This window comes from Melozone crissalis, unplaced genomic scaffold (assembly GCF_028551555.1).
Source record: "Melozone crissalis strain CALT ecotype California unplaced genomic scaffold, PUWL_Pcris_2 ptg000251l_1, whole genome shotgun sequence".
Classification (NCBI taxonomy): Eukaryota; Metazoa; Chordata; class Aves; order Passeriformes; family Passerellidae; genus Melozone; species Melozone crissalis.
The window spans coordinates 1,257,988-1,284,523 of NW_026536010.1; the positions used below are offsets into that span (position 1 = coordinate 1,257,988).

The 26,536-nt window shown below is 45.8% G+C and overlaps 1 protein-coding gene across 1 annotated transcript in view; it reads left to right on the top strand.

The window, feature by feature from the left end:
* Positions 1–26,536, top strand: part of CAPZB (capping actin protein of muscle Z-line subunit beta) — a 64,114-nt gene that overhangs the window by 9,735 nt on the left and 27,843 nt on the right. Inside the window, exons 2-3 of the mRNA XM_054294479.1 lie at positions 7,590–7,679; positions 21,112–21,233. Of these exons, the coding sequence (XP_054150454.1) occupies positions 7,590–7,679; positions 21,112–21,233 (212 nt within the window). The remainder of the gene's footprint in view (positions 1–7,589; positions 7,680–21,111; positions 21,234–26,536) is intronic.

Here is a 26,536-nt window from a genome sequence, read left to right on the forward strand (position 1 = left end):
CAAGGATTTGGCAAAACACTGATCCTTGAGCTTGTCTGAGGAGGAGGAGATCTCTGTGGTGGCTGCCCTGGAAGCCCATTGCTGCTCCTTTAATCTGTGCAGGACTTGCCCTGGCTGGGATGGTGAGAAGTGCCCTGTGTCAGCGGCACTGGTGCCAAAGGCAGTGAAGCTGCCTTGCCTCTCTCCTGCCCGTGGATTATTTTAGTTCCTCCTCACAAGGCTGCAGGGCAGATGGATGAGCTGTTTGTTCCTAGAGAACCTCTTCAAAAACGTCCCTCTTGTCCCTCTGAATTTCACCTGAGTTCCATTCCTGGAGCAGTGGAGGACAAAAGCTGCTCAGTGTTTTTGTGGTTTTTTTGGCTGTGTTTGCAGTGTGTACAACAGCAGCACCTGAACTCAGGGAACAAGTTGTGAGAGTGTGTTCTGTCATTAACTGGGGCTGGTGCTGCTCAGTTGTGCTCAGAAGCTGGAGCACTGCAGAATGAGGTGAATAATGTGCAGGAGAACATCTCCAAGGAGGATCTGCTGACTCAGGAGCTGTGACGTGACTGGTACAATTGCTCTGTAAATAAATACAGATTACAGGGGACCTGGGGCAGCCAGAGCACAGCAGCCTCTGCTAAAGCCTTCTGATCCATCACTTCTTGCTTTTATTTTAATCTCTAATCCTTCTCACTTGGTATTCCTGGGAGGAGTGGTGGCAGCACTTGGGGCTGTTTGGGTTTGACCACAGCAAATTGGGCTGAGCTGGTTCCTGAGCATTCCATGTGCTCAGAAGTGTTGGAGATAATAAAAACCACTGCACATCCCAACCAAAACCAGACAAAGGCAAAAGTGGCTGGAGAGAAGGAGAATGAGGTCTGCATCAGAGTCTTGTTTTTTAATAATCTTTGACCTTTTATGACAGTCCACAGCAGAGTCTGTGTTCAGGTTTTATTACCTTTGATTGTTTCCTAACTGTGCTATTGCTGTTCCTCCCCAGCACACCTTGCTGTCACAGAGCTGTGATTTATGAGTCCATTACAAATGGTTTTAGATAGGATCTGCCAGAGGAGGGTTAATAGTCAAGGGAAAAGTCATATAGAAAACCAGATTGCGAGGAGTATGTGCAGCTGATGGAAATGTCATGAGTGCAGAACTTCTCTGGGCTTTCCCAGGTCAGACAGTTCCCATCTAATATCCTAAAAAGTGAATGCTGACAGCTGAGAAGGGAACCTTGCAACCTAACATACTACTGTACTTTTTATTACCCAGGGGTTACAATAATTCAAGCCTTGCTGCAGCTTCTAGCAGTAATGCTATCCTGTTGTGTCACTGGAAAAGGGAATCTTGTGCCCTTGCAGCTCTGCAAGTTGGCAGGGATTAAAATGACAAGCAGGAGGGGAAGCTGGGTATCTGTTTCAATTAAAAAAACTTAGTGCTGTAGTACCACAAAGCTGAAATATTAGTCAGATATTCCTGTTGGGAGAACTGACAGGAAATACGTGATTTACAATCCTGGGTATGTCTGCAGCTTGAGAGGAAGGAAAAAGAGTCATTTGCTGGTTGTGTCTTTCTGGCCCTGGATTAATTTACAGAGATATTTTGCCTGCAAACTGACCAGTGACCAGAGTGCTCTGATGTGTGGCTGCTTTGAATTGCATGGCACGGAGCAGATGTTCTGGTTGCAGTGTCTCATGGGGTTTTTACCTTATATTTTTGCTGTCTGAACATTCAGATGCTGCTTGTACTTTGAATTTGGGTAACCTTACAAATGCTGCTCTTGACTGGAACTTGGGTGTGAATTATCCCAAGATGTTTATCTGTCACATCAGGGGTGGGGCTTTTTCACTTGAGTAATTTCTGGGTCCCTCAGTTGTTCTCAGCTGATATCAGAGATGGAAAAGGGGGTTGGGAGCACCATCATGCCTGGAGGAGAAATGTTGTACAGGGTTTGCTGGTGGAAAAGATTAGGTGGCAATAATAATATAATATATATAATATATATAATATATATAATATATGTAACATAATACATATTATATATAATATATATTGTATAATATATAATATATATTATATAAGATATAATTATATACTATGTACTATATAATTTTATACTATATATAATTATAACAATAGCTATTATATATAATATAATAAATAATAATAATTATTATTATTATTACTATTACTGCTGCTACTACTACCATGCTGGTGGAAAAGATTTGGTGGCAGTAATAATATAATATATAATATGTAATATATTATATACTATATATTATATGTTATATAAAATTATATACTATATACTATATGATATACTATATATAATATAACAATAACTATTATATATAATATGATAAATAATTATTATTATTATTACTGCTACTACTACTACTATGCTGGTGGAAAAGATTTGGTGGCCCAAATTGTTATTGTTATTGCTATTGTTATTATTATATTTTTATTATGGTGGAAAAGATTTGGTGGCCCAAATTATTATTTTTATTTAATTTATTTATTTCCCAGGAAGGGCTGAAGTGGGAGGAGCTCCCACTGCTGTAGCACTGAGCTGTCTCAGCTCTTGGCTCAGGGAGTTGCAAGTGGGGCTGGTACAGAAATAGAGCCCAGAAGTGAAACCAGTCGGGGTTTCTGTTTGACAGCACTGCCCAGCTCTGTTTGTGCTCAGCAGGCTCAGATGAGCAGGAGTGTCCCAGCAGAGGTGTGGAGGGAGATTCAGTCCTCAGGGCTTTGTGATAACGGGAGCAAATTCCTGCAGACTGCCAGGCCAGGAGCTTTAAATGAATGTTTTGCCTCCTTTCAAGTGGAATGGCCTTGGGAGAGCTGCAGGTTTGTGTAAGCCCTCCTGGAAGATGGAATGTAGGTGAAGTCTCAGGTAGCTGGCAGTGGAGAACTGTCCATTGCCACACTTGGGAATGGAGCCTGTGGGTTTCTGTAAGTGTGTGCTGTCAAAAGCACTTGTAAAAATATTTTAGAAATGCAGAATACCTGTAGTAACTCAGCCAAGTGCTGGTGTCGTAAAGAGCAAACAGGAACACTTCAGTGAAGTGTTCCTGCTTCTGCTGGAGCTGGAGGGGCTCTGGGTGTGCTTCCTGGATCAGAGGAGCTCCTTGGTCAGTGCCAGGGCTGCGGGTCGGGTTTGGTGCCAGGGCTGTGCCAGGGCTGTGCCAGGGCTGCAGGTCAGGGTTGGTGCCAGGAGCAGCTCTCTGCTCCCAGCTTTGGCTGGGTTGGCTCAGCTCCTGTTTGCTGGGGATTCCTGCACACCCTGTGCCCAAGGAGCTCTGGGCTTTGGACGTGGCAAGTGGAGTCAAAAGGAAGTCCAGCTTGTTGCCTGTTTCATTTTTTGTGATTTCCATACCTGTAGTAACTACCTGGGATTTTTTATTTGTGTTTTCTGCACTGAATGACATCTGCCCATACTCAGCCTTTAAGGTGCACAGCTGTGTCCCTTTACAACTGCACATTTATACAATTTTTTTTATTAATTTTTCAGCACATTTGAGCTTTAACACACAGTGCCCAGATGACCTGTGGCTGTTGTGAGAGGGTTTCCCTTTTGTAAATAAGCTAAATACAGCAAAGAGACCAAACAGAAGAGGAGGTGCAGACAAAGGAAGCTGTAAAATATCCAGTACAGACATCCTCATAACCTTTTTCCCTGGGGCAGTGCCATGGGAATGCTGTAACAGGTGCTTAAGTGGAGATTCTAGATAGGCAAACATCTTTAAAGGAAACTTATTAAAGAGCTTTCATCTAAGCTAATATTTTTAGTCTTTTGAGATTCCTATGATCTCTAAATCCTTCAGCTGTAATAAAACCTCATTTGGAATTTCTGTCTGAACTCCCTGCTCCTCCACAGGAGGTTCTGGGCTGGATGGAACAGGAATGGTGGAAAGGGACGTCCTGTCAGGTAAACACTGAGCTCATTAAGTGCTGCAGGCTCAAAGAGCTGGGCTGTGGGAGCAGCCCAGCCTGGGGGACAGCCTGTCTGATCCCCTGCCAGAGAGCTGCAGCCTCTCCTGGGTAAAGGCAGAAATTCCATGGAAATGTTCTGTCTGGAGGCCTGGTAAGAAACCTGGTCTTCATCAGCATGTGGTTTTACAGAAGAATTAAGCAAAGGGAAATCCAGGACAGGTGAAGTTTGAGAGAAGTAGGTGGGATGTTTGTGAGAATCTTGACTCCATGTTTCAGAAGGTTGATATTATACTATACTATAGTATATATTATTTTATATACTATATCTTATATATTATATTATAATTATATACTAAAACTATACTAAAAAGAGAATGGAATATAATGTAATGTAATATAATGTTATATTGTATTGTATTATATTATATTATACTATGCTATACTATGCTATAGTAATACTTATATTATATTATATTATATTAATACTATACTATATTATATATTGTAATTATATATGAAAACTACTAAAGAAAGAGAAAGGAATATAGTATAATATAATGTAACATAATGTAATATAGTGTAATATAATGTAATATAGTGTAATATAATATAGTATAATATAGTATAGTATAATATAATATCATATAGTATAATATAGTATCATATAGTATAATATAGTATTGTATAGTATAATATAGTATCATATAATATAATATAGTATAATATAATAATTATATACTAAAACTGTACTAAAGAAAGATAAAGGATTTCACCAGAAGGTTAAAAAAGAATGAATAATGAAATCTTGTGACTGGCCAGTGTCTTGACACAGCTGGACCATGATTGGTCATCAAGTAAAAACAATCCACATGAGACCAAAGATGCACCTGTTGGTGAGCCATCTGCAGACCACATTCCACAGCCATCAGATTGTTATTGTTTACATTTATTTTCTGAGGGCTCTCAGGAGAAACATCCTAGTGAAAGGATTTTTTGTGTCAATGACAGTGGGGTTTGACATGTCCTGAGCTCCCCCAGAGCCCCTTCCTCTGCTGGTTGTGGGGGACTCTGGGGGGTTTCAGCTCCTCTGATCCAGTGCCACTGTCAGAGCTGCAGTGGCAGCACAGGCTGGGATTTCACCCCCTGTGACACAGAGTGTCACTGTGTGCTGCTGGCACCTGGATGTGCTCCCTGTCCCTGTGTGTCACTGCCTCCATCTCCTCCAGCTGGGCAGAGGCTGAGCCAGAGGCTGGGTTTGACCACACTGCTGCCTTTAAATCCTCACCTGCAGAGAAGGAACCAGGAGCAAAGATCCTGGTTCATTCCCTGCTCAGTTCTGAACTAGGATGCACCCCAAGGTACCACTTTGCTCTGTGATTTGTCAGCTTGTGTTGCCTTTCTGACCATTCCAGCTGGATTTATGCTGGATTAAATAATGGATTTAGGGACACAAGTGCAACAGAACCTGCCTTTATTTTGGTGCTTTAGGAGATCTGCTGGCAAGCTGTTTAATTACCTGAATGCTCTGTGAGCAGCTGAGGAGTCCTGCTGCTCAGCCTTACTTTTCCCTCTTGGGATTTTCACCCTCTGTGACACCAGGAGCTGTGTGCTGCTGCTGGCACGTGGGGTGTGCTCCCTGTCTCTGTGTGTCACTGCCTCCATCTCCTGCAGCTGGGCAGAGGCTGAGCCAGAGGCTGGGTTTGACCACACTGCTGCCTTTAAATCCTCACCTACAGAGAAGGAACCAGGAGCAGGAGATCCCGGTTCACTTCCCTGCTCAGTTCTGAACTAGGATGCACCCCAAGGTACCACTTTGCTCTGTGATTCGCCAGCTTGTGTTGCCTTTTTGACCATTCCAGCTGGATTTATGCTGGATTAAAGTGGCTGAATAACCATGGATTTAGGGACACAACTGCAGCAGAACCTGCCTTTATTTTGGTGCTTTAGGAGATCTGCTGGCAAGCTGTTTAATTACCTGAATGCTCTGTGAGAAGCTGAGTCCTGCTGCTCAGCCTTGCTTTTCCCTCCTGCTAACCAGGGAAATTCACTGTACCAGGCACTGTATGGGCCTGCATATTTTTGTTTTTCCATTGCACACAGCCATGGATGTCAGCTGTGTCTGAACCCCTTGGAGGATCTCTGCCTTAAACAATCCTGCTCGTGTCTTTTACAGCTATTACTGGATATTTTGGGTAAAAATGGTCACTGCAGGTTCTCTTGGTTAATCCATAAACACTGCAAGTGTGCATTCTCCTCCATGCTGTGTACTTTATTTTCAGTTTGCTTCCCTGTAAAATACTCACTCTGGGGTTGCAGCTTTAGTGGTGGTTTTTAACATCCTCCTCCAGGCTTTTTTGTCTTTTAAACAATTCTAGCTGGCAGAGGAGGGCAGAGCACGTCCCTGAGTGTCCCCATGATCACAAGTGAGGAGCAGGACCCTGTGGCAGTGTCTGTGACAATGTGCCAGGTTTCCTTGCTGGCTGAGGGGACAGCAGGCGGTACAGACAGTACCTGGGAAGGGAGATCCCTCCTGGCATGGCTGCACAGCTGGGCAGGCACAGGCCACCTCCAGAGTCTCTGTCCTTGGGGTCTGGGTGTTCAGGAGCTAAAAATTCCCTTCCCATGGCCATCTAATGAACACCTTCCTAATGGATGTCCCCAAAATTCCCCCCTTCCCTCATTCCACAGCTTTGCCTTAATTGCAGGAAACTTGGCTTCCTGTGTCTCCCTCTCCTGGGGGCTGCCCTGTTGGATAATGTGATAATGGAACTGTGTTAGTATTGGAGCTGTTGTTAAATAAGACTTTGGGAGCTTGGCAGAACACGGGAGGGTGAAGTTAAACCTCAGCTGGTGGGATTTGGGTGGCTGGAAATGGCAAAGAGAAAAAGGAGGGGAGGAGCAGTGAGAGCAAACTGGTTGTGCTTCACCTGACCTGGGATCAAAGGAACTTGGGCAGGTTTTGGGTGCTGTTAGGTCAGCAGGAAAGTGTCTGTTTGTGTCTGTTGGTGGAAAGGACAACTAAAGGTTATGTCAGGACCGTGGTTCAGCTCCTCGAGCGTCTGGGGCACATTTTCTGACACTGAAGTGGAGTTTAAGGTTGTTTCTTTGTGTCAGAATTGGTGTGAGAGCAGCTACAGTGAGCCCTTTGCAGAAGGCTGCTGTGTTAGCTCTAAATAAATAACTGATCCCTGATTTCTTAGATACAGGCAGCTCTTGGTGTGTGCTTTGTAGGAAGAAGGAAATAATGGATAATGCTTTATGTACATATTTCACTCTGGTTTTCTGATAAAGCTTCAGGGGAGAGGGAGCTCTGTGATGGAACAGAGTTTGGCTTGGATGCTGGTTATCTCAAGCTGATCAGTACAAAGGAGGAAGTGCTAAACCTGCTTGGGGAGAAGGAACTTTCAGTTCCCTAACCCAGGTTATTGTTGAGATAGTGTGGAAAAACAACACATTAAACACTTTTAGAAACATTGGAAGGAGTTTGGTGAGGTAAGGACTGCACTCCTTTCTATCACCTGCACGGTGTTAAATTGTCAAGTCAATAATCCACAATCAATGATAATTGATGAATTTTACTTGTATCAATGCAAAGCATGCTGCTGCTGGAGCTGTGTGTTCTATTTCCTGCCCACCTTTGACCAAGGGCTCTTCTTTTCTTGTTCCTGCAGAGTGACCAGCAGCTGGATTGTGCCTTGGATTTGATGAGGCGCCTGCCTCCACAGCAGATAGAGAAGAATCTCAGTGACCTCATTGACTTGGTGAGTACTGGCTGCTTCCCAGGGAGTCCCTGCTGACAAAGGCTGGATGTAAAAACTTCTTCTGGGGAGTCTGGAACGTCTGGTGTGGTATTTTCAGGGTCCCCAGGACGATGGAGGAATTGAGAATCTGACTCCATGTTCTTAGAAGACAAATTTATTCTTTCCCTTCCCTTTCCCTTCCCTTTCCATTCCCTTTCCCTTCCCTTTCCCTTCCCTTTCCCTTCCCTTCCCCTATACTAAAACTATACTAAAGAATAGAGAAAGGATACAGACAGAAGGTTACAAAGAATGATCATGAAAACTCATGACTGCTTCCAGAGTCCTGACACAGCTGGCTGGGATTGGTCATTAAGTCAAAACAATTCACATGAAACCAATCAAACAAGCACCAGTTGGATAAAACAATCTCCAACCACATTCCAAAGCAGCAAAACGCAGGAGGAGCAATCAGATCATTGTTATTTTCATTTTTCTCTGAAGCTTCTCAGCTTCCCAGGAGAAGAAATCCTGGCAAAGGGATTTTTTCAGAAAATGTGGCAGTGGCAGTCTGGTGATTTGTCTGTCCCCCTGTCTTTGGGCAAGGCTGAACAAACAACCACTGGCCAAGCAATGTCAGGAATGCAGGTTGTTTGGGGCTGTGTGTGCAGGGACACTCAGTGAGTGTGAGCAGTCATTAGCAGCTCTCCTAATGAGCTCAGCCCAGGTGCCAGCTTGGAGGCTGCTGCTGGAATTTGGGACAGTGAGTGCAGATGGGTGCAGGCCTTGCACCTGGGTATTATCTCCTGATAAACAACCTGCTGTGTGCAGCTCTGGGAGCTGCAGTGGCTGTGCTGCCCCACAGGCTGCAAAGACACTGCTGAGAAGGGCTGGGCATCTGGAGAACACCCAAATCTATTTATAATTTGTGTTCTCTCAGATGTTCTGCAGTCTAGTGTCAAAAACCAAACCTGGCTGACCATCTTGTGTCTGATACCTTTTTTTCTGCTTGTCCCTGGAACTTTTGTTGTCCTTTACATACTGCTAGGGAGGAAAATGGATGTAAGAAGGGTTTCTAGGCTTGTTACCAGTGGCCCATGCTGTGATGCATGTTTGGGCTATAATAACCTGCCAAGTGTCCCTTCAAACAGAGTGTGGCACAGTTGCCTCTGGAGTAACTGAAGGTGTTACTGAAATTTGGATTTATTCTGTACAGAATCTGCTAGTGGGAAAACTGTATTCTATTGTCCAGTTCAAATACATTGCTTATTTCTAAGCTTCTAAATTTGTTCAGAAGAGCAGCTGCTCCCCATGTAGAGGTTTGGTTGGGAAGTGCTTCTAAAGCTGGTTTTGGTAAGCTGTGGTCAAAAAGTTGTGGCTGACTTCAATTTATCAAACTCTAAACATTTCTTTTACTTATGTAAGCCAAGGTACAGGTAAGAGAGCTCTGGGGGGTCAGGAAAGAAATTATTCCCTGCAGCAAAGGATTATTTCTCTCTCTTGAAACCATTTAATAATTGGCTACATCTGTGCCCCCAAAACCCTTGGCAACCTAAAGCATCATTTTTGTGGCTGTGGCTGGAGGTGGGACACAAGTAACTAAATCTGTGATCTGAGCTGGTGTGACATGGTTGGTTTTGTGATGAAATTGGGAGGACTGAGCTGGTGTTGGGGTCTGAGCAGCTCCCAGGACCACTCCAAACAAGGAGTTGTTTGGTCAGCCATGGTAAGCTTGATGTGTAATTGGTCTGAGGTTTTTTAATGACTCAGAAAATTGCTGGGTACCTCTAAATGCTGGAATTACTTTTGGATGGTGCTCATTAGTGCTCTACATGCTTTCCATCAGCAACACACTCCCTGGGCTCCCTTTCACAGTGTAACATGAACCAGAGCAGTTTGGGGGCTGTTAGGAGGAGGGTCTTTGTCCCCCACATGAGGCATTGCAGCCCCTCCTCTGGGGCTGAGATGACATAATTTATTAAATCCAGCACAGTTCCTTTATTGCTGAGACACCTGTAGAGCTGCTCTGCAGCCACTCTCAGCCTGAGCCCCTGGAGTGCGCCCTGGTTAGACAAGAGCAGTGTGTGCTCTGCCACCTGTAATGGCTCCAGAAACACCAGGAGCCAGACTGGAACAAATAGATTTTTGACCTTTTTTTGGCAAATTTCATCCCAACTATTACATCTGTCATATTGATTCTGCTGCCTGTGCCATTAGCAGGCAAGAACCTCCTTGGGGAAAAAGGGCAGACACCAAATGATCAATGAGCATGAGCAGGTTCATTAAACTGAGGGGAAGAACTGTAAAACATGGCACCCTGGCTTCTTGGCTCCCTTGTGCTGGTTTCTGTCTTGGTTTGAAAAAACAGGTGCCTGCTAAGGAAGGCAGGAGCCTCCCCTGAAATGGGGAATGTAAACCCTCCCCACCCCTCCCAATTGCTGTAAATGTTAAATTAAGGGGCTCTCAGGCAAAAATATAGGAGCAGGAAATAACAGTTCTTTAATTGGGAAAAGAAAAAAAAGATAAAATAAACAATGCAGTACACTAGAACAGCACTGACAGAGTCAGAACCCAACCTGACACCCTGTGGGTCAGGGTGTTGGTGGCAGTCCCATTGGAATTGTGGCTCAGCCCTCCTGCAGTGTCAGGGGTGGTTCTGCTGGAGCAAGGGGTCCTGTAGAGAAGGATGTATTCTTCCTCTGAAGATCCAGTGGAAGAAGAGGCAGCTGCTGTTCCTCTGGGGTATCCTGTGGAGAAGCCGTGCTGGTGTCTCAGAACCTCTGGACTATATCTGGGTAGCAATGCTTGGCTCCTCCCTCTGGGCTCACATCTCCCAGTGGGATGTTATAGTTCTTATCAGCCATGCAGTGACATTCAGTAGCTGTTATCAGCAATGTCCCCTCCCCAGGCAGGTGTGAATGTGGTCACTCAAAGAGAGAGATAAGGCAAACTGCCCACTTGACAAAGGTAATCTACCATACAGATGGTAATGGAAAACAACTTACATTGCAATCTTCAACAGTTTCCTTGCTCAGTCCACTGCCACAGTGCAGGAGGTGGGAAGCAGAGGCTCATGTCAGTATTTAGGGTGAAGTTTAGGGTATTACTTGAAGTCTGTTTGGGCTCAGTGTGCCATGGTGTTTTCATTGGATTTAATCTCCGGACTGATGGTGGTTGATTGCTTAAGATCCACTGAAAGGAGAGAAGATGGCTCAGAAATGTCATTGTGTGTAAAGAGTTTTCCAAATCTGACACAGTAAGGAGCAGGCATCTCCTTCCCAGAGTCCCAGAATGGTTTGTGTTGGGAGGGACCTTAAAGCTCATCCAGTCCCACCCCCTGCCATGGGCAGGGACCCCTTCCATGAGAGCACCTCACTCCCAGCCCTGTCCAGCCTGGCCTTGGACACTCCAGGGACCCAGGGGCAGCCACAGCTGCTCTGGGCACCTGTGCCAGACCCTCACAGGAAGGAATTCCTTCCCAATATCCCATCTAACCCTGTCCTCTGGCAGTTTAAAATCACTCCTGGGCTGTTGTTCCTGCTGGGAAGGATAACCACACCAAGCTCCCTCCCTGAGATCCCTCTTACTCCATCCATGTTCTGCTGCCTGTGGTTCATGCAGGAGCATCCTGGTGCCCAGCTGAATTCATGGACTACATCCAGGGCTGTCCATGACTGCCCCCAAGTGTTGTGCTGGCAAGGGAAATGGCCCAAACTTGAACAGAAGTAAAAGGGTGGGTGGAAAAAGAGAATTTTTGGGTCACTGGCCCTCATCAGCCCAGACACTTTTCATTCATTAGCAAAACAGTTTGTGGTTTGCCCTTTCACCACATCTGTTGTTGGGTTTTTCAGACTGCTGAGGCTTCAATTAGAGTTCATTAGGGACCTTGTCAATCACAGCCCTCAGAAGTCTGCCTGAAAGAAGCTGTGCATGGTGTTGGGAATGGGCCTTGGCGTGGAATGCTCTGCTAGGGCTTCAATTAGTCATTATTTGTAAATGCGCTGCTCAGAGGCTGTCAGAATGTGCAAGAGGACTTCTGAATCTGTACAAAGTTTGCTGTGGGCACATGCCTTTTTAAGGACAGCTAATTTAAACTGGAATAATTTTCCATGGAGCTTCTCTGGAAACTGTGAGCCTTGGAGCATCTACCTGTGGGCCAAGTCCAAGCTGAAAGAAAGTTCCCAAAAGAGGAGGGAGGAAGGTGATTGCTCTACTCTTAAATGGGTTTGTTGTGAGGATGCTCCAGGTCAGAGGTTGGACTTGATGAACTTCAAGGTCTTTTCCAACCTAAATTATTCTTTCTGTAGTGACAGCACTTGGAGCATTAGTTCAGATGTTGAGTTACAAAAATGCTGTGTCACCTCCTTGCTGCCTCACCTTGTCCAGGAGCTGCTGATTCACTGTGCTCCCCAGGGAACCCTGCTGTGGATCACATCTGTTCTCATCACCTGCTGGAAAGGGGACTCTGAGGTGTTCTCTGCTTGGAAATGCCCTGGGATCAGCTGAGGGAGGTTTGTGTGGCTCATGGAGTCACTGTGAGTGTCAGGAGCTGTGAGGCAGGGAAATGTCCTGGGATCAGCTGAGGGAGGTTGGTGTGGCTCATGGAGTCACTGTGAGGGAGGGAAATGCCCTGTGATCAGCTGAGGGAGGTTTGTGTGGCTCATGGAGTCACTCTGAGTGTCTGTGAGGGAGGGAAATGCCCTGTGATCAGCTCAGGGAGGTTTGTGTGGCTCATGGAGTCACTCTGAGTGTCTGTGAGGGAGGGAAATGCCCTGGGATCAGCTCAGGGAGGTTTGTGTGGCTCATGGAGTCACACTGAGCTGTGAGGGAGGGAAGCTGGTGGAGCTCACTTCGCGTGGCCAGCAGCTCACCCTGGAAGGTCAGAGCAGTCCATGGCAATTGCTCTTCTGCTTCCTTCTCTGAAGGTCAGCTGCACAGAAAGTCAGCCCTCTGTGCTTTTAGCTGGGCTCTTTCCAGGAGAAACCCCAGAGAAGGATCAGCTCCTGGACAGTGCTGCCATGGAGGGTCCCTTGCTGGGACAGCCCCGGACAAGGTGGATGAGGGTGTCTCCAGAGCCCTTTTGGGGTATTTTCTTCACACAGCTTCAGTGACATCTTTGAGGGCTGAGGTGGCAGCGGTGGCAGGAAAGTGGATTTATTGTCCTCATGGGCCATGTGCAGCACATCACAGATCTGTGACAGGATTGCCTTGGGGCTTTGACTGGAGTGTGGAAGTGGATGCACTCTTTGTGATGGTGATCACAGGGGTTTGAGCATGAGGGAAGAGATGAGGATCTGACTCCAGGTTTCAGAAGGCTTGATTTATTATTTTATGATATATATTACATTAAAACTATACTAAAAGAATAGAAGAAAGGATTTCATTAGAAGTCTTGCTAAGAATAGAATAAGAAGGAATAAAGGTTTGTGTCTCAGACTCTCTGTCCGAGCCAGCTGACTGTGATTGGCCATTAATTAGAAACAACCACATGAGACCAATCACAGACACACCTGTTGCATTCCACAGCAGCAGATAACCATTGTTTACATCTTGTTCCTGAGGCCTCTCAGCTTCTCAGGAGGAGAAATCCCAAGGAAAGGATTTTTCATAAATGATGTCTGTGACACACTCTTAGTCTTGGTGAGAGTTAAGCAGGTTCCCTTAGCAAGTACAAATTTCCTGCTGAGTGTTTCATTTGGATGTTTGCCTGGGTGTGTATAATACAAATTAGATGGAGAATCTTGCTGACTCAGGAAAAAAGGCTGCCTGGCATGAAGTGGGGACAGCAAATGGTCCTCACAGGATGGACAGGCTCTCCAGGAGAGGGAGGGAGGGTTGCTCACAGCCACAGTTTCTCTCCCTCCTCCCCCAGTAAGCCTGGTATTGAAGCAGCAGTCATTCCCAAAAGTGAAAGCTTTCCTGAAGAACAAAACCAAGCAATGCTGCCACTGAAGAATTAAAGTGAGAACTCTTTATGGACACAGCACTCATAACTTTGCTTTGATTATTTTTGAAGGCTCTGTTTGCAATTAAAGATCTGGGAGGTGATCAGCTCTCCTTTCTCATCACAGGGGAATACTGAAGTGTTTTTAGTAGAATGTGTTACTTTTTAGAAAATCCTGGAGTGATGAATCTTAAAATGTATAAACTGATGATTTTGAAATATTTGAGCACAGTTCAGGCTGTTGCTTCATGTGAGCTCCAGGCAAGTCCCAAATCTGCTTGCATGGCTTCAGTCACTGAAGATATATGAAGCTACAGAACTTACCCCCAGGCAAACTGCACTGCTTGGGCTGCACACACCATAAAGAACATGAGAATGTGACTGGAGCTTTTTGTGTTTGGAGTCCAAGAGCCTGAGCACTGAGCAGCATTGCAGGGAGAGATAAAATAATTGGATGCAGATGGCCAGCTGGGCGTCTGGTGGGGCTGGAAGATGTTTTAAACAAAAAATCAGATCCAGTGAAAGCTGAAAAAGAGGTGGTGGAAGCAGAAGTGCTTTGACAGCCCTGTGGGCTCAAAGCTGAGTCTTCGACCTGCTGTTCTGCCTGGACTTGCTGACCTGTGGGATGAGCTCCCAGCAGCCAGGCAGGTTTCTAACACCAGGATTGTTGGCTAAAGAAAGGGGCTCTGGCTCTCTGAATAAATGTGTGGTGGTTGAGAGCCAGTTTTTCCATTTGGTGAGTGGCTGTAAGCAGGAGCTTTTCCAGCCAGCAAAGATTACCTTGAATATCTTGATGGTAGTTGGAGATAGCAATTAATATATGTAAACTGTTAATGTGATGCTTGGCTTAGAGCTAGCAACCCCATTTCCTGGCATGAGACTGGAAAAGGGAATTGCAATTCTGGCCTTATATCACTTATTCTTTCTATTTTTAAGCCTTTTTGTCTTCCAGGCTCCTGCTGGTGTTAGAGACACTTAAAATATCAGTTTAAATATCATTGGAAGGGAGTGTGTGAGAAGATGGAAACCTCTCTAACCTCTCTGAAGGATGGAAAGGAAAGCTGGGATAGAGAAATACTGCAGAGAGAATGTCCTGCATATCCCTGAACTGTTGCTGATGTCTCCAGCCCCAGCTGGACCCTTCACAAACACTCAGGACTTCCCAGGACAGTGATACCCTGTGATGGCTCCTGGGGCTGGTAACAGGATCCAGGAGCTTCACCTGCAGGTCACAGGCACAGCCCAGGGCACTCAGCTGTGCCTGCCAGATGGCTGCCTTTGTTCCACAAGGGGAATCCAGCAAAAGCTCTGTTTTATCCTGCAAGGCACAGGAGGAAAGCCAGGGATCCTGTTTTATGAATGGTTCTCACCTTTTTAAATGTAACATTCTGTAATTAATGTGACATGTCTGCCATGACACAGTTAGCTGGACAAACCTGGATTTGCAACATCTGTCTTTCCAGAAAAGCTCATTTGGTTTAATTTTGGTTTTGCCAGTTCTCGCAGTGGTGGAATTCAATGCAAGGACTTGAATAACACTGAGCTGTTTCCAGAATCAATTATACCTTGTCTGAACACAAAAGTCCATTTAAGTGTCATTTCCTAAACAAAGCTTGATGCTTGTGTGGCCTTTGGACCTGTGATGGATCCAATTAAGCTTTAGCACTGTGTGGATTTGTGGGAGTGACTTCACTGGTGGCTTCAGGCCCAGGATGAGTGGAGCCAGGCTTCCTTCTTGAGCTCCCACAGCATTCACTGGGCTCTGCCTGCCTTCTGCAGGAACAGGAAACTCTGGGGCTCTGCAAGGACTCTGAACCATCAGAATAATGCTGTATTAGAGGAAGGATCTGGGCTGGAGGTGTGCCAGAAGGGTTATTTTGTGAGAGGGAGCTTCCACAGGCTCATCTGTGTTTGAGTGGTTTCCCCAAATACAGGAGCAGCTCTTGTGTCCTCCTTTAATGTTGAAAGTTCACAAGTGATAAAAATGCTCACCTTCCTGCTGGGATGGGGCTTTCAGGTAAAAACTGCTCTCCTCACAGGCATGTTCAGATACCTGCAGGTTCAGAATCAAAACAGGATGGATCTGAGTGGCTCCTTAGCTAATTGAAGTTTGCCTCATCTTCTCAGAATTGTAGAAATGTTTGTGTTGGAGGGGTCCTTGAAGATCACCCCAGTGTCCCCCTGCCATGGCAGGGACACCTCCCACTGTCCCAGGTGCTCCCAGCCCTGTCCAGCCTGGCCTGGGGCACTGCCAGGGATCCAGGGGCACCCTGTGCCAGGGCCTGCCCACCCTCACAAGGAAGAACTTCTTTCTAATTTCCAAAGTAAACCTAATCTCTTTCAGTTTGAAGTCATTCCCTCTTGTTCTTTCAGCTTCTTTAAGGAAAAAATGTATAATCTTTAATTTTGCTGCATTTAGCAGAGTTTTCCAGTGTGTAAGGTTCCTGTGGAGGTCAGTAATGCTGACTTCTGAATAGACATGGAAAAAGACTCTTTCTTAGGACTGGTACACCAGGAATGTTCCTGTTTCAGTGCTAGATGTGGTACATTTCAGTCAAGGTTGCAGAAGAAAACAGCCCCTGGGTGTGCTCAACTGGAGTGGGCACAGCCAAAATTGGCTGTCCTGAGTGTGTGAAGTGCAGAATTTGATGCAATTCACTGTGGTCAAAGCAAGGATGGGGACTGTGTGTCACACATGGAGAACTGAGGTATTACTCCTCTTCCCTCTTTGAATTTGTTTTTAGATATTGTTTAAAAATACTTTAAAAAATAATGCAGAAGCAATTGTTTAATTGCTAATGAGCTCCTTGAACCATGAAGTGAGTTCAGAAGGAATGGCTGAGCTTAGCTACTCCAAAAAGGGTATGGTTTCCACTTGGCACAAGTGATTATTTGTCTTGATAGCAGAGCAGTTGCCTTAATTGAAGCACTGTCCACATACCTGGGCAGCTCTGCAGGAGAATTTGGTTTCACAGGACAACAGGATCCTTGTTCGACACGTTTCCCTCGCTTTCTCATCCAGGTTTTCTTTCCTCTGCACTACACACCCTTTGTGTATCTCCTTGGAAAAAAAATATCCCCCAAACACTGTGCCCTGTTCATTCTGAATGATGCTGCTGTTCTTCCAGCTGAGCCCCAATCTCCTCCTTTTTTCTTTCCAGTTTACACTGAGGGTGGTCTCACTCCCTGAGTAGCCAGAGGAGATGGCTGAGAGCTGATCTGGGGAACAAGGGTGCCCTAGGGCCAGGTGACATCGATGCTGGCCTCTAGCTGGAGATACAAGGTGCAGATTGTGTTCTGCATGTGACCTTGCAGTGCCTGCAGTGGGAAGAGATTGTGTCAGAACAAAGGTGGGAGCCCAGGCTTTGCTCTAAAAGAACCTCAGCCTGCAGTGTTTGCAGCACAGTGACATTTATTTGTAGTGCAGTGATGAATGGAACCAGATCACTGCTTTGCTGTTTCAGTTTGCCCTGAGCAGTGGCTTAATTGTGTTTCTAAATTGAAGTAAAAAATCCTCATGTAATGATTATAGATAAGTGCTGAGTGAGTTCTGGCTCTTCAGTTAACACAGAACAACCTTAACAAGAAAAATTAACAACACAAATCCACTGTTGATGAAAACTGAGAGCATCAGATGCCTTCCAAGCAGAGTTGCCTTTGCTGGGATCAGAAAATAAACTGAATCCTGCCAGAGTCTGAATGTGCACAACAGTAATTTAAATGTTTTAGTAAGATTCAGTTTAAATGTTTTAGTAAGATTCAGTTTAAATGTTTTGGTAAGATTCAGTTTAAATGTTTTAGTAAGATTCAACACTCGACATGGAAAAGAATCCAAAGGACCTAAATTCAGTAGGAATCATAATCTCATGAACATAAACCTGAAGTGTTTAAAGCTGCAAATTACCTTGTTCAAATTACTGCCTTTGCCTTGTAAGCAATTTTCAAGAGTAGAAGAGGAAAGGCAGTGTGCATAAATTGTAAATTCATTCTTAGGAAGTGCAGTTGATGTAATAAATGGTATAAAAATAACATTCTGGGGGTAACTGTACCACACTTGGGTGCTTTTCCAATAATTAGAATTACACTAATAGTTCCATCAGCTGGAATATCTGTTCTTTTTATAAATACTGTCAAAATTTTCTAATATTTCCAAACTAGATGAGTGGGTTTTCTTGTGTTTTATTCTGAGAGATGAGAAGGGGAAAGAATAGATTGCCTGAAGTCCTGTGGAGTGTCTGTACAAGGAGATGGGATATACAGCTTGTTTTACAGTGGAGGTTATAATACAGGGCAGTATTATATTGCAGTAAGTGTGTGATATAATGCAGTCACTGTTATGGCTGCAGGAATAACCACAGCCCTCAGAAATTGGGAAAGAGACCCTGCTCACAAATATTTGTTACCAAATCACCCACAGATAAGTTCAGTTCAGTAGATTGCATCTTAAAAAAACAATGGGTTACAAGTTCCTTCTAGTCAATATGGGATTGTGCTCTGAGCCCTGCAGAAACCCCACACCAGGCATGTGCTGTTCTTAAAAGAGAGTTAAATCTAGAAGTTACCTGTGAGGGGTTTTTTATAAGGGCTGTAAATTCAGCTTTTCTGCAGGGGAATCAGCTCAGCCTCGGGTTGGGGTTTTTGTGAGAGGCTTTGTGTGGATATTTGGGGTTGGAGGAGTGCACAGTGAGGCTCTCCTGCTCCCTTAGCACACGTGGGCTGTGGGCTGTGCCCAAAGAGCCAGAGTGGAAGCAGAGGCTGGGGAAAAGCCACTTCCCCCAGTTGTGTTTCCATCACTGCTGCTCATCCCAAAGGAGGTCAGAGCTAGGAGTGTGTGTGTGTGTTCCTGGGCATGTCCCTGTGCTGGGGGCTGCTGGCCAAGGGATGTGTTCCACTGTCCCCTCTGCATCAGCTGCAGGGCTGGGCTCTGTCTGAGGCCAGGCAGGCACATTGAGATGCTGTCAGCCCAAAATGAATGGTCAGCGGGGAGGAGAGGGAAGAGACAGAGGGGATTCCACCAGATGTGCTCACAGACACAGCAAGATCGTTTCACCTGCCTTGTGCCCACACTGCTGATTTGGATCAGCCCAGGAAGTATTTGGGGTGTCTGGTCTCAGGAAAAGGAGGAGTTTCCCTAAAAGCTGCTGCTGCTGCTTTCCACTTGTGTTTACCCAGGAATTGTGGGTTTGAGGCTTCCTCAGCCAGGCCTGGTACCAAAGGAGGAGTTCCCAGGAGAGCCCCGAGCTGAGTGAAACCCTGAACTGCCCAGGGCTCTGCAGTTCTCACTCAGGGCCATGTTACAGTCTGTAGAGACCAAAATAAAACACTCAGATGAATATTTCAGCTTTTCCAGCACTTTACCAACCATGTCTTGGTTTGCCTCTGATTTTTTGTGTGTTTAAGGAGTGTGTGGGTCAGGTGTTGCATCACTTGATGGTCTCATCTTAGAGCCATGGAATGGTTTGGGTTGGAGGGACCTTAAAGTCCATCCAGTGCCACCCCTGCCAGGGGCAGGGACACCTTCCACTGTCCCAGGTTGATCCAGCCTGGCCTTGGACACTTCCAGGGATGAGGCAGCCACAGTTTGTTTTGTCATTTCCATTTAGGATTTTTTTTTTAATATATTTTTCATAGTCACATTGGTTTTTGTATGTCCCTGCTCACTCTGACTGTCATCCTCTGTGTGTTACTGCCTTGTACTTGGGGTTAGGAATGTTTTTGTTCCAGGCAGTTTGATCTCCTCTGTCCTGTCTGGTGCATTAAAATCATTTCGGGGCTGTTGCACCCCAAATTTGTTTTTTCTCCTCCAGGCTTCTTTCCTTTGAAATGGTGCTAATCCATTCACTGAATCAGTGGCTTGAAGAGAAGAAAGCACATTTCCATGTTTTCTTTATTCCTCCCTCCCTCCCCTTTTCATTTCTTATGAGTTGTGAATTCATCACTCCATGATTAATTTTGCCCTTGATTGCCTTTTGTGCTCGTCTCTCAGTCAGATTTTCATCTCTGTGATGCAGAGTGATCTGTAGAGGACATTCCACACTGCTTATTCCTTTCTTGTTTTATTAGCAATAAATTGTTGTTTTATTGTTACCAATCTGTTCAGGAACTTACCAGTTGTGCTGTGGTGTCACAGACATCTTTTATGAAAAATCCTTTCCTTAGGATTTCTCCTCCTGAGAAGTTGAGAGGCCTCAGGAACAAAATGTAAACAATGGTTATCTGCTGCTGTGGAATGCAACAGGTGCATCTGTGATTAATCTCATAAAGTTGTTTCTAATTAATGGCCAATACAGTCAGCTGGCTCAGACTCTCTGTCCGAGACACAAAACCTTTGTTATCATTCCTTCTTCTTCTACTCTTAGCCAGCCTTCTGATGAAATCCTTTCTTCTATTATTTTAGTATTATTTAGTATTTTAGTATTATATATTATATTTAATATAATATATATCATAAAATAATAAATCAAGCCTTCTGAAACATGGAGTCAGATCCTCATCTCTTCCCTCATCCTCAGACCCCTGTGACACGGTCACACTGTGGTCCTGTTGTGTTGTTGGGAAGGGACATTTTGCTCCAGTCCATTTCCCTGGCAGTGAGATCTGGGCTGTGTTCCTGCAGGAATCACACCTGCCCTGGTTGTTTGGTGGCAGCAGTGATTGGTGCTGGTCCCTGGGCTGGGCACAGGGTGCACATGGCCTGAGGTGTGTGCCGGACAGGGAGCCCCATGTCCCTGCAGGGCATGCCAGGCCCTGTGCCACACTGGGAGCAGAGCTTGTCTTTGTCCATGGGCAGGGGGCAGCTGCTCCTGGATCCATGGGGGGCTGTGCAGGATGCAGGAGGTGTGTGGGATTTGACATGTGCACACACACACAGACATGTTCATTCTCCTTATCCAGCCTGGTCATGCTTGGCCACTGGAAACTGCTCTGAGAAATGGGAGATGAGCTTGGGGACGGTGGGTTCCTTCAGCAGCTCCCTCATTCCCACTGCTCTGTAAATATTTACCTTTATCCACCAGCCCTGGACAGTCACTGCCCTGGCTGCCCTGGCACAGAGTGAATTGGTGTGTGTGTCTGTCTCTGTGTGTGCGTGTGTCTGTGTGTGTGTGTCTGTCTGTGTGTGCTGTGTGTGTGTGTGTCTGTGTATGTCAGTGTCTGTGTGTGTGTCTGTGTGTGTGTCTGTGTGTGTCAGTGTCTGTCTGTGTGTGTGTCTATGTGGGTGTGTGTGTCTCTGTGTGTGTGTCTGTGTGTGTCAGTGTCTGTGTGTGTCTCTGTGTGTGCATCTGTGTCTGTGTGTGTTCAGGTGTGCAGGGCCACACCAGTGCTGTGGTCATGACACCTGAAATTACCGGAGGTGGGAGCACAGGGGTTTGTTGTGAAATGATTTCTTGAACAGTTTTGGCTTTGGGACAGATGTGGGCTGTAAATGACAAAATCTGTTCTCAGGGGTGCCAGTGCCTTCCAACGTTAACGTGCTGCCCTCTCTCCCCTCCCTTTGCTTGTCCCCCCCTGCAGGTCCCCAGCCTGTGTGAAGATCTCCTCTCCTCTGTGGATCAGCCCTTGAAGATTGCCCGGGACAAGGTGGTGGGGAAGGATTATCTATTGTGTGACTACAACAGAGATGGGGACTCCTACAGGTGAGTACCCAGAGCTGGGGCTGCCTGCTGCCCTCTGAATGGCATCCATGGGCAGGGCTTCCAGGCCTTCTCCCTCTTCTTTTCAGCCAAAAAAATATCGCTAATTTAAAGATTTACAGCCCAAAATATGCTGTTGTTATCGTGCTAAAGGGGATGACTGATGGATTTCTCTTTGTTTTCTGTGTTCTGGATTGAAACCAGTCAATTCTCTAGCAGAAATGGCCTTGGTAGGAAATGAGACCATTGCAAAGTTATAAAATCTCTGGAATGGATAATGACAGAAAAGAGATGATGCAAGCTGTGGGTTTAAACAAAATCATCTTCAGCTTGTACAAAACAGGGTGGATTTGCCAGCTGGGAGAGGCTCTTTCGCTCCATATTTTACAAGGAATTGACTGACTTGGGACTCAGTGTCATTAGTTCTGTTTGAAAATCTGGGCCCAAGTTTTTACCAAAGAAAAGGAATCCCCATCTACCAAAATAGCTGCTATATTCTGAGGACTGGAGACAAAACCAATGGAAATACTTGAACCCTATGAGCTGTGTATAATTATAATTAATTTTGGAGCAGGAGGGACTGCAGTACTGGAATGGTACAATCAGGTTTCAGTGTTTTGGCTGCCACATTGAGCACAGTCTCTCTTTTAATGTGTTTTCCTCTACCTTGCCATTAGGATGATGTTTTTCATTGATGTTAAAATCATCCCTTCCCTTTCTCACATTGCTGACTTTCCTTAATGGCTGTAGTGACACTGGCAGAGTTCCAGATATTTAATATAAGAATAATGAGTTTACAGGCCAGAAACCTCCTGCAGCACTTTTATTCTTCCCCTTAACAAAGGGTGCTGGGCTGTCAGGTAAGGACCCCTCTCATCTCCTGCCCTGAATTACCAGCTCAGCCATCCTGCTGCTTCTAGGGATGATTCTCAGGCTTCCACTTGTCCCTCCTTTCATAATTTACATTTTAGAGCTTGGAATTATCTCCAGGAAGAATCTCACTTTGCTCTGTGTAGATTTGATGTAGTGTTTTACATTCATCTGGCCAGAATGTTTCAAGAATTGTGTTTCAAAGTGGAGATTCAGAAAATATTTTTTAACAAATCTTTTTTCTTTGGCTCAGCATCACTGCAGAAGCAGCTGAGCTTGCAGAGGATTTGAGATGAATTGGTTCAGTTGCAGGGAAGGTCCGTCTCTAATGTGAAGCACGTGTGTGTGGATGATTTACACAGAGAACATGCTGAGATACATTTTGTCCTGGAAACAAGAGATGGAGAATGAGAGTGGATGCAGAGTTTGACAGTGCCTCTGGATTGTGGCTGAGTGTAAATCCCATTGAGTTGTTTAAAATATAACCTATTGCAGGAGGCCAGCAAGTGAGCAGGACCCCAAGGTGGAGTGTCACTCACATTCTTTAGGGCATGAATCTCATATTTAGAAACTATTCCAGCCTTCCACAGAAGAGCCTGGTGCCTTCTATAAAAGCATTTTGCATTAATTTTGTGTGCCCCAGCTGGTTAGATCCACATTAGCAGCTACTTGCATGTTATCAGTTCTGAATTAGTAAATAAAGTCAGAGTTCAGAGCTGATGCCCCCCATGAGATGCACCCACAGCTGCAGCCCCTCTGGCACATGCAGGAGGGGGAATTAAATCCTGAATTTCTTGTGGACCTTTCAAGAGATGTTTCTCCCTGAAGCTGTGATGTTTCTTGCAGCCCCTTTGCGTCCTGCTCAGGCTGCTGATGTGGACACTGGAAAGGCACTGGTTAGACACTAATGGGACATTGTGCAATCACTAATGACCCCTGTGTTTAATTAGGGCACATGACAGCCCTTCCTCTAAGGTCAGTGTCACTCTTGCCTCTGAAATTTGCTCCGTCTCTTTCTCAGAAGGTATTAAATAGCTGCAAGGAAGCAGGAGGAATTTGCTTTTTGAAATCACTTTGAAATTTTCGGGACTTATTAAGTAATGAGGTTTCAGAAAAGCTCTTCCATTTGTTCCTCCAGAACAGGCACCATGTGTTAATTGCTGGCAGGGAAGAATCCTGCTCCTAAGGCTTTTGATTCAGGCATTCTGGATTGAAGTGATTCTTCCTTCTGGAATTGATTGGTCCCAGCTCTGATTCATGGAGTAAATTCTTTCCTTCAGCACACAGCAGAAGCCTTTGAAACTCCAGCAGCACTGCCCTGTGCATGTTAATCCCATCCTGTGCCTGTGTCCAGACACTGCTTCACCTCATCAGGTCTGCACTTGTTACTGGGAAGTGCCTCTTACATTAATTTAATCAATTAGGCCAAGGTCTAGGAGGAGTTCACTGGGCTTTTAAAAGCTTTTGATATTTCCACAGCCATTTTCCAGAGCCACACGCTCTATTAGCAGTCCCAGGGAATGTTGTTCCCTGCCTGGCACGTGCTGCATCCCCAATTCCTGCACTCTCCCAGCTAAACACCTTCCCTTCCTATTGGACAGATTGGTAATTGCATTTCTTTTAGCAAGAAATATTTTTAATCCAGGTATTTCCAAGCACTCCCTGGTCAGCTGAGCCTTGCTGTCCTTCAGCAGGAGAGGTGGGGCTGGGTGCTCAGACTTCCTCATGGGATTCCAGTTTTATCGGGCTGGCTTTTCCCAGTGGCTTTGCAATTTGCCTGGAAAAAAAGCTGCTGTGGGAAGTGAATATCCTAATGCTTAGCCCATCACAGCTTAGTCTTTCCTTATGTTTAGACAGACTTGGTTTGCTCCATGACAAATGTGGATCAGACTAAAAGGTGGATTTTGGAGTCTCCTTGGATCTTCATAAATAGATAATTTTTATTTTCTTCATATTATTAAATCCTGCTTGTGGGAGTCTCACAGGTACTTCTGTGAGTGCTCCTGGAATAAGAAAGGTTTGTGAAGGATATCAAGCAGTCATGGAATCCACATTGTGAAGGCAGAGCTTTTATTAATTTTATTTTTTTAATATTAGACTTCAAGGTCCCTGACTTTGTCCGTACATTTCCACTCGAAGTGTGTTTGATCACTCTGTTAAATGGAATCCTTATGGGGAATTTGGGGCCAACAACACTGAAACCTGTTAGCTGAAACACAAACCATTCTCTTTTGGGGAAATTAGAGGTCTGACTTTTGAAATTTAAGTGCTTGTCCATCTGTCTTCCTTCAAATAGCCTCCAGTTAAGTGTTTAAATGTGTTGTGAGTGCATTTCCACAAAAACAAAAAATACAGGGCTGTGTTAGGAGGTTTTTTTTTGTTGGTAAAGCTGCTGCTGGCTCCAGCTGGAATGGGATGAAAATGGCACAAGCTGCTGGCTGGCAGGGTCTGTCCTGGCTGCCCCCAGTGCCATTCTGCAGCCTGGGGAGAGTTTGGTGTTTGCACTTGGAGCATCTCCCAGGGGTTCTGCAGGAGCTCCTGCCCACCCTCTGCAGCAGCTCAGCCACCTGGGAGCACCAGGGGGGGTTTATGTGAATCTGCCCCAGATTTCAGAGATTTTAGAAGTGAAGAAAGAGCTGAGAAGGGAGCAGCTCATCCCTGTGTGTCCCTGTCTGCAGGGAGGGCTCTGGGCAGGCTCTGCTCCCTGGGACCAGAGGAACAGGCAGGGACTGATGCAGGGAGCTCCAGCTGAGCATGAGGAGCAGGAACTTGGCACACTGTGGGACACAGTGCCCAGAGAGGCTCTGAGTGTCCCTGCCTGGGGATGTTCCAGACCCATCTGGGCTCAGTCCTGAGCTCTGGGCTGGCACCAGATGAGGCCCCGTGGGCCCTTCCAGCCTGACCCAGCTGGAGCCTGTGGCTGGTGACTCCTCTCCAGAGCAGCCACATTTTAAGCAGCTGTTTAAAATCACAAAACCCCAGAATTGCTGAGGTTGGAAAACTCTCCAAAACCACTGAGTCCAACCTTGACCAGTCCCCAGCTCAGAGCACTGAGTGCCATGTCCAGGTGTTCCTTGGTCACCTCCAGGGATGGGCACCCCAACCCTCCCTGGGCAGTTCCAAGGCCTGAGCCCCCTTTCCATGCAGAAATTCCTGCTGATGTTCACCCTGAGCTGCCCTGGCCCAGCCTGAGGCCGTTCCCTCTCTCCTGTCCCTGTTCCCTGGGAGCAGACCCTGACTCCTGGCTGTCCCCTCCTGGCAGGAGCTGTGCAGAGCCACAAGGTCCCCCTGAGCCTCCTTTGCTCCAGGCTGAGCCCCTGCCCAGCTCCCTCAGCCTCTCCTGGGGCTCCAGCCCCTTCCAAAGCTCCATTCCCATCCCTGGACACGCTCCAGCCCCTCCAGGTCCTTCTTGTGTCCTTCTGTGCCCAGAACTGGACACAGCCATGAGACAGAGCCATGACCTGAAAGCATCACTTGGGTGGATGTGACACAACAGCTCCACTTTCCTGGTGTCCCCTTTCCTGTCAGGTGTGGTTGGGAGGAGTGAAGGGAGCAAGGCAGAGGCTGGGCTTTGTGCTTTGCACCACACAGGTGCCAGACCCCGCTGCCTTTCTGAGAAATGAGTGACAAAAAGAAAAAACCTTTCCCTGTGGCCAGCACTGGGACCTGGTGCTGCAGCCAGGGGCTGGGAAAGGGCACAGAAAGGGTAGAGGAGCTTTTCTCTGAGCCAGCAGTGTGATATATGTAAGTTGGTTACTCCAAGGGGAAATGAAAAGCAAAATGCAGGTTTCTAGAATGGGAGTTATAAAAGCCTCAAGCAGATGGGCAAAGGGTTCCATTAATCTTTTAATACCAAATCTTTCATTAAGAACACAAAAATCTCTTCCACACCTGCAGAAATTGTAGTAAAACCTGCAGCTTTACAAACCCTGTTAAATCCTTCAGACTGTTCAAAGGGTTTCCTAATGTTATGCTAAAGGTAGAGTTTATTTCAAAGCAGAGTAGTGGAGGAAAATGTGGACCTTAATCATAGCCAGGAGTGTTTGGCTCAAATGCTGTGAGATCCCAAATAAACTACACAATCGATTTGTATTTGCATGAAAACAGTTTTTAATATTTAATGTTCAACAGCTGAAGCCTTGTTGTTGAATAATATAAGTATGAGAAGGAACAGATTGAAACCTGATTTTTTTAATATAGAAAACCTGAAGCCAGGGAATGGCCCCCAGGTGAGTTCTGAGGGCTCAGTTCCCCTTTTGCCAGTGTTGGAAATGGCTGTGGAGAGTGCAGCTCTTGCAGGTAGATTGCTCTGGGCACATTTTGGGTTTTTGTGGAAGTTCAGCATCTGTGGATGAGCTCAGACCCACCAATATTAAACCTTTCAGAGCCATGGAATACCCTGAGCTGGAAGGGACCCCCAAGGACCATCCAGGCCG